The sequence below is a fragment of the Poecilia formosa genome, unplaced genomic scaffold (assembly GCF_000485575.1).
Source record: "Poecilia formosa unplaced genomic scaffold, Poecilia_formosa-5.1.2 Scaffold24, whole genome shotgun sequence".
NCBI classification, from domain to species: Eukaryota; Metazoa; Chordata; class Actinopteri; order Cyprinodontiformes; family Poeciliidae; genus Poecilia; species Poecilia formosa.
In genome coordinates, this window is record NW_006799963.1 from 521,547 (window position 1) to 533,636 (window position 12,090).

Genomic DNA, 12,090 nt, shown 5'->3' on the forward strand with positions numbered 1-12,090 from the left:
CTGATGCTCCTTCAGGTCAGAGGGAACATTAATGCTGGGACTCCAAGGAGAATCTGGCAATTCACATACAAATATAAGTTTTACACAAAAACAAATATAAGGAATATTTTGGTCCAACCATAACTTTACTTGTAGCATTGAGCTTCAAAATAACTAACTCAGATCATGTTATTCTGTGTTGCTTTATTTCATAAAAAGTAATCTACATGATCTTAAAGCTGCAGTAAGTGACGGTTATAACATATATTTCACATATTTGCTAAAACTGTCACCATGTCCTGGCAGTATAAAATGAGGGAGATGGTCTGAAAACAATTAAGCTCCTCTGCATTCTCTGGTGTCCTACTGAAATGCATCACTCCCAGTGAGAAACAACCAATCAGAGTCAGGAAGGTCTCTGTAGTCAGTCAGGCTTGGGTAAATGGTGGTCACAACCTTCCTCCACACAAAGCTTACTGTGGATCAAGGTAAATATTACTGGTGTGATGTAGCTGTGTTAATGACAGAGGAACAGCCAAATGATCCAGGAAAACTTTCTCACTTTGATGACAGGCTGTAATGTGATGCAAAAGCTGTGAAGGGAGGAATGTAGTGCAGCAGAGAACAAGGGAGAGTTAGATGTGTGGTTTCCTTGTTCAACATTTCAGGCTAGGTTTTCTCAGAACTCCCTACTTCATCTTTAAAGCTCAGTCAATCAAGCTCATGTAAGCACTGCTCACACCCTTCCCCTTACTCTCTGCTACGCTACAGCTCCTCCTCAACAGTGGAGCTAGCTGTGAATGTGCAGGCTAGTAAGAATGATGACACAGAGTGCAGGAGACAAAAGGACTCTGGCTAAAAGAACATCACTGATGGTCAATGTCTCCCACTACCGGCAAGAAGCTGCTGCTGAACTGAAGAGCTGCTTGAGTGACAGACTGAAGCATCCTAGGTGCAGTAAGGAGATTTATCATAGATCCTTCCTCCCAGCTGCTGTTAGACTTTACAACCATCAAACTCAATAAGTGTTTACATACATGCTGGTATCTGTATAACTTTACTGTTGCAGTTTTTTTCCTGTAACTCTTTGTCAGTAGTTTGTCTTCCAATGCACAAAGAGACATGCACATGTGTATCTGTTTGAGTTAACCAACTCAGTTAACAATCTTCTGGACTGGAGAACGGTATGTTTTATGACCACATGGTATTTAAAAATGTATCCTTACTGTGCCATATTTTTTTTCAATTTTCTCCTTTCATATGTATCTCATGATTGTATCTTTCTCTGAATCAAAATGCTGTAATTGTCTCTGCTATTGCACAAGAATTTCTGTTTTCCTCTAGTGGTACATTGTTTCTCCACAAACACAAACGGTTGGAGCAAAATAGCTGTCAATATACATGGTCATCAGTGATATCACCTTCCTCCTGTCTCTCATTGGTTGTTTCTCACTGGGTTGCATTTCAGTAGATAGTAGTAGGACCACAGGGAGGAGGTAGAGGAGCTTGACTTTATTTATTTTGTCAGATTATTTCTTTCAGATTTTGACAGATTATCTGTCTCTTACTGCCAATACAAAGTGATAGTTTAAGAAATATTAAAAACATATATTTTTTTAGTAAAAGTTACCAAATGCAGTTTTAAGGAAACATATGCTTTGAAAGAATCTGAAACAAGAAGCAGAAAACCATTACCTTTGATTCCAGCACAAACACTGGATGACGTTTCATTACCCAAATCATTTGAAGCCACACAGTAATACTCTCCTCCCTCAGTGGCGTTGAAGTAAGCTGGACCCATAGACACATTAATGACTCCATTTTTGCTGATCCTGAACCAGGTGAATCTGGGTGGAGGTTTGGCTCTGCTGGAGCAGCTCAGCTCCACCCAGCTACCTGCTGACACCAAACCTGATGGACTGATGGATGCTGAGGTGTTTCTAGGAGCATCTGAGGAAAATGAGACACATGAACTTTATTGATCACAAACAGCTGAACCATGACCTGCTGACAGGATCACTTACATGAAACAATGAGAGTCACTTCTGTCTCTGCTGTCTTGTTTCCTCCAATCACAGGATATCTGGCAGAACAGCTGATGTTGTATCCATCATGTGTGTCTGACAGAGTGATGTTCTCCTGGATTTTAGTTGTAAAGGTTCCATCTGTGTTTTCCTCTGTTTGTCTGAGAGAGTCTTGTTGGAGATTCCAGGTGAGTTGAGGAGGTGAGTGTGGACAGGGAGTGAAAGCTGAGCAGGTTACAGTGACAGACTGATGCTCCTTCAGGTCAGAGGGAACATTAATGCTGGGACTCCAAGGAGAATCTGGGGTTTCACATTAAACAAACAGGTTAAAAATGGATTTCTCATTTCCATGTCCAAGTTTTATTTCTTTAATTTTTCCATTTGTTTTTATTGTTTTAAATCCACAACAATACCTAGGTCTTGTATCAAGGACAAATGTTAGAATATTTTTAAAGTTATTAGCAACATATATTGTTCTGTCTGTCCATCAGACAATTTTTGGTAACACTTTATTTGAAGGGGGTGAATAAGACTGTCGTGACACCGTCATAAACATAACATATCACATGTCATGAACATGAACAAGCCTTCATGAATATTTATGACTGTTGTCATAAAGTGTCATTCAGTAAATTATTACACTTTTAATGACATTATTCAAAATGTCTTTGTTATGACAACTTGACATTAACCAAGAAATCATTACTGTTCAAACTTTACCTTTAATAACATAAAGTTACCTAATTTTTAAAGTGAAATCAGTAATTATTTTATAACAAATTTATATCAGTAATGATTTCCTTATATTATGTCTATGGTTTTTACCCAAAGCTGCAATGTCTGTACCATGAACAAGACGCAAAACCTAAAATATCTACAAGCTACTGGTACAACAACTGAGTTTTGTTGTGTGCAAAAGTGTCCAGTAATTAACTGGTACCATCCAGTGCTTAGTTTTTTTAATTTTTCTGTTGATATCAAGGCAACAGCGGACCGTAACCAAAACTTAGCCACTACAGCTAACACCCGGTTTGTAGCTGCCTGCTGTTTCAAAGCTTGTAGATATTGAAGATCCAGTGTCAGAAATGGGAAGACGGAGGTTAAAAGGGAGCTGTATGCGCTTCGTTCACTGGAATAATTTGTTGGAGGAAAATAATGCAGGAGGAAATCCACTGCTACGGGAACAGGCTGAGAACAGAGGCAGTGATTCAGTGATTCTGCCTCTGTTCTCAGCAGAGAACAGAGGCAGAATATTCTGGTATCGCTGAGATAACGCTAACAATAGGTAAGTCAATACAATAGGTATTGACTTACAATAGGTAAGTCAATACCTATTGTATTGACTGTTATACGGAGTATGAAATTATTTTTAAGCAACTCCTTAGTTTTTGTTTATATGACAATTATATAAAATACATTTAAGATGAAGGAGCAATACCGAGCACGGTAATTTAAGCAGCCGAGAGCAGCATCGCTTCAGCCCCATCCAAACCACACAAGTAGTCAGTCAGATTAAGGTCCAAAACCTTCGTTTTACAGCCGTTTAAGTGGCACCAATCCACATGAAAAATCCACAGAACAAGTGGTACAAATGGTAGAAACCACTTATTTCCTGAATCCCAAACATATGAGATCTACATTTGCTGTTTCATAATTATAATCCACGTTAGAGTAAATTTTTCCACTTGGCTGCTTTAATCTGTTCTTGTGTTACAGAGACGTAATTTCTCTCTTTTTTTCTCTGAGATTCTGCTTAGAAAATGAGGTTATGAAGTTACATCCTTCCGCTGCTTTTTGCTTTTAAAATGGTAAATTTAGGTTTGCCTGGACTTTTATAAACTCTTACACTTTCAAGAGTATTCAGATTTTAACATGCATTTCATTTGCTATCCTGTTTGTACCTACAATAAAATTTAATCTAATTTGTAATACTCTACATTTCACAAACCTCTTTTTCTCCTTTTTTCAGTGTTTACATTATATCAAGTATTTGCATGTAGTTCAGGAATTCAAGTGAGATATTAAAATGCAACACTTTTAGGTAATACCAGCAAAGAAGTTTGAATATTAGGTAATATGTAGTTAGTCATATAATTTAATATACTGAATAAGGCTGGATGACATGACTTGCAAGATTTATTTTCACACCAGATTTGATTTTAATTTATTCCTCCTGTACTCAATTCAAATAATAATAAAATTACAGACAATATTTTTAAAAGTGCCTTTATTTCAATTATCATTTCTGTGAGTTGTATAAGGGAGCACTACGGTCAGGATACAAATGTTTTTAATTGCAAGAATGCAGTCATTGTTACAGCAGAATAAAGATGCAATTTTATAACAATGTCTTAAAATTACAAGAAGTCGTTTTAATGAAAAATAAAGATTCAGACTAGCTCAGTCCATGTGGTTCTGACATTTTGTCAGTAATCAAGAGAATGTTCATTGCCACATCAACTGACCAGGTAAGCATTAAGGTAAAAAATTAAAATAAAAAAGAGCAAATACTGTATACAAAATGGAAAAAGAGCAACTGATAGAAATATTTTCTATACAAAGAGAAGCAAAAAAGTTAATAGCAGGAGAAAAGTTGACGGCAGCATTAGCTCAGCCAATCTCTCCCTCCAGGAAGCCACCAAACAGAACTGTCCAACTCCAGCTATAATAAAAATACAAAAAAAAAGAGAGAAAGAAAACGTCAAGTTAAAATAAGAAATAATGCCAATTTGATAATTCAGATCTAATGTTTTCCAGATGCAAAACAGCGTTCTGGAATCTATTATTGACATTTTACAAATTTCACAAATCAATTGGAAGGTTTCACAAATGTTTTATTTATTCTATTAGTACAGAATAATCTAGTTAAGTTTGACATGTCTAGGTAAAGTTTTTAAACTACAACACATTAAAAAAGCTTAAGATAGTGAAAAATTAAGTGTAATCGCCCTTTAACTATTTTCCTAATTACATGCTACTTTCGGAAGCTCCGACTGATAGCTTGGGCACAATATAGACAGATTTATATATGTTTATATATCTATATCTATAGTGTATAGCATATATATGTGGATTGCACACTGCACAGATAATCAAAACACTTAACGTTTACATAGCATCTTTGTAAGCTTGTCCCTGTTAGCTATGTCAGACATATGAGGCATTATGGTGAATACAAACGATTTATTAACTTACCTTCGAAGTTATTGTGAAGTTTGACACACCCAGCTTTTAAATCCTTTGTTGTTGTTGGAGCATTTCAGGATGTCTGAATAATTCTATAAGCATCATTAATAGTCCTGCAGTGACTGAGGAGCCACTGTTAACATACTATTGCCTGTGCACCGGAACCATCCTATGTGGCAAAAAAAAAAATGCGGAAGCGCTAAAACCGAAGTCTGTGGCATATACCCCATTGGCTGGTGGATTTTAAAAAGCAGTAGACCAATCACTCATCACTTGATGGTCCCACTTGTTTGTCATAGTCTAACCAAAGATTATGTTATGGATGTTTTAAGAGACTTCAAGTACTATTTTGTCTTCCCTCAGAACTCGACGAGCTGTTGGAATCAAGCCAGGAACCAAGTCCGGACTTTGGAGATTGCTTCTTGCCAAGACTGTACATCTCCGCCTGCCGCTCTCCTTCCCACTCCATCATTGATCTTCAGTACGCTCCCGGATCCTAGCCTTTCCCCTCCGCGCAGCCACCATCCGAGAGACAGTAAGCTTATCCCTCAAAACCTATCAAGATCTCTCAACTCCGGACCCTACTAATATCTCCCTTCTCCGAACAGATCCCGAGCTGACCTGACTACCCGTTCTCTGGAGCACAATCTGATTTTATTTTGGAAAGAACCTCCATTAAACTTTCACTGAACAGTATCCTCTGGTTTTATGTGTGAACTTGCATGTGGGTCAATAAACTAAAATCCAGCATGACAGAACCATTTCATTTCACATCAACACTATACCTTGTTGATTGAAGGAAAACAATCTAAATATGTCATGGATATGAATAATTCTTATTAACTTTGTATATCAGTATCATACTGTAAACAAGCAAAAAGTTTCTTACCTTTTACTGTTATATGAAGAGGATGACAAATATCTGTTGCCTTGTATTCCCCATTCTCAATGCGGAGGTAGTAATTGTCTGTATAACTGGTGATTAAATCAGGAAACACAGTGGTGCAGTTTTGCTCACTCGGCTTTCCAATCATTTTCAGTGAATAAATGTTAACTGACCCACTGCTGCTGAAAATAGCAGCGCTTGGATGGGTATTAACATTTGAGTAAGTTTTCAGCCAAATTCCGTAATAAACGTTACTTTTGCCAAATGTGTAATGTGTTGCACTGTAGCTACATGGGATTTGCAAACAAGATCCACTCAGTGCTTCCATCCACCCAGGTGTGTTAGCAATAAGGACTGGATTGGGACAAGCAGCCAAAACACCTGTGAAGACAGACAAATAATGAACATGATGTGGAGCAAAATCTTCCTGCAGATAATCTTTGTTAGACTAGATTGAAATAGAATAGAATAGAATTTTTATTGTCACTGTAACAAAACATTGTGAAATCAAATTTGGATGCGATTATCAAGATAAAAACAATGTCTCACTTAAAAAAAGATGATAAATATTTACTTATATTGCTCTTGTCCCTTTATAAAAAAGTTAATTTAAAACTAAAATAGACATAAGTAATAGACAATGTCAAAGCGACCACTTAAGAGAATTCAGCCTGACGATGGCTCATGGGTAAAAACTGTTTCTCAGTCTATTTGGTTTTAGTCTTAACAGATCTGAAACATCTGCCCAAAGGGAGGCATTCAAGTAATTCATGTTATTGGAGAATTTTCATGATGTTCCTGAATCAGCAAGAAGTATTCAGTTATAATTTCCTGGCAGATTATAGCCGATGATCTGCTGGGCGACCTTAAGGCACCTGTGGAGCTTTTTTTATTTTGTTACTATGCAGCTGGAAAACCAGACAGAGACGGTAAGTTAAGATAATGCAAAGATAAAAGTCAGCAGCAGTCTCTCAGGGATGTTGCTTCTTCTGAGAACTACAAAGTAAAAACTCTTTCAGGTCTTCTACATCACATCCATACAGCCTCTATTTAGGGTAAGTAGCTGACACCTTTCTTCCTGATGTCCACTACAAGCTTGAGCCTCTAAACAATATCAAGATGAAATATTTCAGAGTAATGACTCATGTAATGTCTCCAAATGAAAGGAAGAGAACAAACATCTCACCTGGAAGAAAGACGACACTCAGTAACATGCTGACTGCCAGCATGTTCTCAGACAGAGCCGCCATCAGACTGTAAAAAGATGAAAACAGCTGCTGAGTTTCAGTGCTTTAAACAAATTGCATGTAAAAATTAATTTATCAGTTTGCTTAGCATGTCATGATATGTATGCATTTGGACTTTAAGTATGACTTGGGTTCCTATGGATCACTTCTTTGTTGTTTGTTTCCTTAGATGTTGCCAATGTAATTAATCTATGTTAGTTAATTTATTCATCTATCTTTCCCATAGATAGACGGCCTGTTTACTTTACGGATGGAGAGACCGTCCAGCATCCCGGGCAATGTCTGTTGGACCGATTCACAAACACTGGCCCAAAAAAATGTCATAATTTGACCTAAAAATGATGTTAATAAATTTTTATCAACCACAATTGATTGATTTTCTTGAAAGACATTTGGTTAATCCAGTGAAATCTCTCAGTACTCTTTGACCCGCCCCTCTTTTCTCCTCCGAGGTTATAAATTTTGTCATTTCAGCAGATCGGAGGGGATACATGGTGGAGCGCATCCAGAAAAACTGTGAGAACAAAGACTAAAATGCGTCAAAGTAGACACAGAAAAAATGTGTCAAACTAAATTTGTCACACAAACTTCAACCACTGGATCAGACTCTCCTCCAAGTCGGCTGCTGTGCTTTCTTTTACCTCTTGAAACAAGACAACATTCATACTGTAAATATCCTCTGGTATGTCACGTACCTTCACATATTATATAATTACATTTTGCTGCCATGAGCAAAGTTGTCAGAGAAGTTTTTTTGGTGACAGTTCAGCCCTGGTTCTCTTAGATTAGTAACTATTATCTTCCCTGAGGCTTTAGTTTCCCTGTGTATCTGTTTGGTTTATCCTCCTCTGCCTGAATGGAGAATAACAAGAGAACCAAAAAGAGATATTCACAGTGTTTAGTTTATTCTCCTCAATTTTAATTTATGAAAATAAACTGGTTTCTCTGTAGGCTTCCCTATGATATTGTTAACGGTGGCCACGGATGGATAGTAAAGGTGCGGGATAACAACCACTCCAGGAGGGAATAATGTTGATCTTCTTTTAATGAAGATAACCGAACAGGAGAACAACTCGATAGTTTATCCGCCGATGCAGACAAACTTTACACATCCACACCGGAGTCAGCGAGCATCCAGAACTAAAACAAAAACATTCCCCCCTGAACACACAACCGCTGCATGCAGAATTCTGTTAACAAAGTAAATGAACAGTAACGCACTTAAACTCAGATCAGCCTAGTCGGTATGGGAAATAATGCAGAGATAAGCAGATGCATACAAGTACTACAATATGTCTAATTTTTGTTTTAATTTCTTTTTCACTTTCCCAGGATTTCCCAAGGAGATAAGCAGGTTTCCTTTTTTTATCAGTAAACATTCACTTCGGTTCATCTTGAAACTTACACTACATGACACAGAGCTCATGAACAACTGCAGCAGAGCTTTTTGATAAAAAAAAAAATAATGCAAAATTTAAAACACCAATTTTTCAAATAAAAACATTAACAGTTTTTATAGCAAAGAAAATTACTGGTTTAGGAAAAATCTATTGTCAAAAGCAATTTCATTTTAAAAATTTTCTTACCTGAATAATGTGCAGATAAAACTAGAAAAGTATTAATCTGGTTTCATAGAAATTTCACTTAGAGAGCAAAACAACCACCAAGCAACTTCTGTGTTTGAAAGTCAATGTCACGTAGGAGTTTAAAGGTGCGTTATTTATCCTTCCTCTTGTTGTGAAAGAGGATGTTAACCTGTTCATATTTCAAACCCAGGAACAGTGCATTTATTAGGCAAAGGATGGCATGAATATGAGGACTGCCCAGTTCAGAGGACGAGGAAAACCACAGAGAAGCTTCGCAGAAACAACGTCTGTATTATAATTCCTCCCAAATATTCATGATGTCATATTGCTAAAATGTCTTATTTTATGTTGCATTTTTATCTATAAAGTTGCTCCTTTAAATTAAACAGTTTGAGACCAAAATGTTCTCATTTGCTTTGTGAAATCCACAAGCAGAATTTTCTTCTGCTCATAAAAATGAACTAAGAAACTTTTATTTAAAGCAAAATGTTTACAAGGTGCTTTTAACTTTTAATTTATTCGTCTTTTACTTTATCAAGGTAACCGCTTTTACTTGCAGTAGATTACTGCAAAGTGCTCCACCTTGTTGGCATCTTTTGCATAGGTTCCAGAGCTCTGGTGGAGTGAACAGGAGGAAACTGGTACAGAAAATGATGAATGGGTTTCTTATGATTCATTCTGATTGGCAGATATAAAATGTTTCCACACGTCATAAATAGGTTGAAAACTTTTTTCATCTTTAAGGTGATTAATAATTTGTGTCCTTTACCTAAAATATCTAAAACCTAAAAACAAATCTAGTAGAGTGAAAAATGTAAATAACAATTCTTATAAGAAGAGCTGACAAGTACTTACTAGGGTTTTATCAGAACATTATCAAATTGCTCAAATCAGTTTATGAGAGTAGTTCTCGTATTGAATCATTATTTGTCCGATGAACTTAAAATAGTGTGTTTACAAAGAGTCCCTGTCTGTCATGTTGGCGGTGCTTTTCAGATGAGATCAGTTTTGTAGGTCTGCTGTTGTTGGATGTAGAAGAAGAAATTTGGTGGTTATGATAGTTTGAGATGTCAAACAAATGTAAAGCAAAAAGAGCCACATGAGTATTAAATATAGCATTTATTTTAACTCCAAATTTTATTTAAAATACAGAAAACACCAAGCTCAGGAAAAATATTACATGTTACATTTGACCAAGGCGAACATACACAAAACATTCAATAAGATATTTGAAAATAAAGTCTGCAAAATGGCTCCCAGCTTTCCTTTTTACAGGTTGTTGGAAGAATGTAAGACCTGGTCTTGGTCTCCATGACAAATTAGGGGAGGAGCCTTTAGATAAATCATACTCCAACACGTCTGACTCTATGACATGTTTCATGTGAGCTCCACTTTTAGGCCAGACTGCCAGAGAAACTATCTCTGACTGTCACAGGTCAGACACACTACATATTACATAAAGGCTCCACTGCTACAAAACTTATGTTAACACTATGCAAATGTCTGAGCAAGAAATAATGTAACTAGATCTAATGCTATGCTACCAAAACACTGTCTGCATTCACTCTCTATGGCCTACCGAAAGTGTGACGTAGCTACCACGGCATGGCAGTCCAGCCTATTTTCTGATTTCAGTGCCTTGCAAAAGAAATAATGCCCCAGTAAGTTTTTCACATTATTTCACATAACAACCACAAACGTTTATGTATTTTATCTGGATGTAACAAAGCAGGACGGTCTAGTTGTGAAGTGAAAGTGTCACGATGTGTTTACAGGTGGACCAAACTGCGAACAGGCGTCTTAGTGGATATGATGAAATAATGTTTTAATTAGAGAACCAGTGAACAATGGAGATCGACTGTATGAGTACAAAGTTAAACATGATGTCATGGGAGAAAACAATATTTAAATACTAGAAGAGTGAATGCTGTAACAAATATAACATCAATGTAAATCTCACTTTGCAGCTGATAATGCTGACCCCTAGTGGCTGGTTACAGTATGAAAATTCAAAATCATTTTTTATTTGCATTTATTCCACCTGACGCTGAAGAATTATTACATTCTAGAAAAACTTTGTTAGATATTTTTTGGTATTATCATTATTACTTTAGTTCATATTCAGTCTAATGTTAATCAGTATTATTGTGATTTTGAGTTTAAAATGTTCTCTTCCTTATGTGTGTATAAACTGACCTGGAGGTTACGACTGTCTGTTTATCTTCATGTGAGACAGTTAACTCTGTGTTTCCCAGATCTTAAATTNAGTTGAGAATAATCTAGTCCAGATTTGAAGAGTCTAGGTGTTGTAGTTTTTTAGCTAGAGTAAATTAAAGATGCTGATTGTAGTGAAAAATTAGGTGGAATTGCCCTTTAGCCATTTCCCAAATTGGAAGCACCAATGGAAACCAACTTCAGCTTCATTCAAGCAAGAGGGGCTAACATACAATTCTCTTAATCTCAATGATCAAATACTCTCATAAATGATGGTGGCGTTGGCTGTAGGAGTTTGCTTTGCAATCGGTGGGTCGCCAGATCGATGCCTGGTCTACTGCTGAGATTTCAGTTTGGTGTATTAAAGGCATTATTAAAAAAGAAACCAAAATATCACACCAGCATTTTGTTCTTTGTAAAAAGTTCTTTTGCAGTCTTGTTTACACTTTTACATTGTAGATATAAATATCAGCAAAATTTGTACTTTTGGCTGATTGCTACTGTTAAGTTTAGGGTAATTAACTGCTGGCAATATTACAATTTTTTTATGAACTTTACAATTACTTATATTTTTACAATATATTTCTGTATTTTTTACATTCGTGACTGTCAAAATTACTTAGGATATATATTTATTCAGTTATGATAATGCCATGTATTTTCTACGGCAGTATAATGCTGTGAATATTCTGGTCAGTAACTGCTGGCATTGTACAATTTTTTACCGTAAATTTACTGACTTTCTTTGCAGTTTCGACTTACGGTAGTTCCATGTAATTTCTACGGTAATGAAATGTTTTTGGATATGACGGTCAAAAACTGTTGGTCTTTTACCATTTTTTACCGTAAATTTACTGACTTTCTTTGCAGTTTCGACTTACGGTAGTTCCATGTAGCTTCTACAGTAATGAAATGTTTTTGGATATGACGGTCAAAAACTGTTGGTCTTTTACCATTTTTTACCGTAA

At 36.3% G+C, this 12,090-nt stretch overlaps 1 protein-coding gene across 1 annotated transcript; it reads right to left on the bottom strand.

The window, feature by feature from the left end:
• Nucleotides 1-8,970, bottom strand: LOC103135309 (sialic acid-binding Ig-like lectin 12; the record flags this gene model as incomplete). Its single annotated transcript, XM_016669397.1, has 6 exons — nucleotides 8,909-8,970; nucleotides 7,262-7,329; nucleotides 6,079-6,456; nucleotides 2,004-2,303; nucleotides 1,675-1,929; nucleotides 1-53 (listed from the first exon to the last, which is right to left on the bottom strand). Coding segments are annotated over exons 2-6 (1,050 nt in total), but the record flags the coding sequence as incomplete, so codon positions are not given.
• Between the last annotated feature and the right edge of the window lie 3,120 nt (nucleotides 8,971-12,090).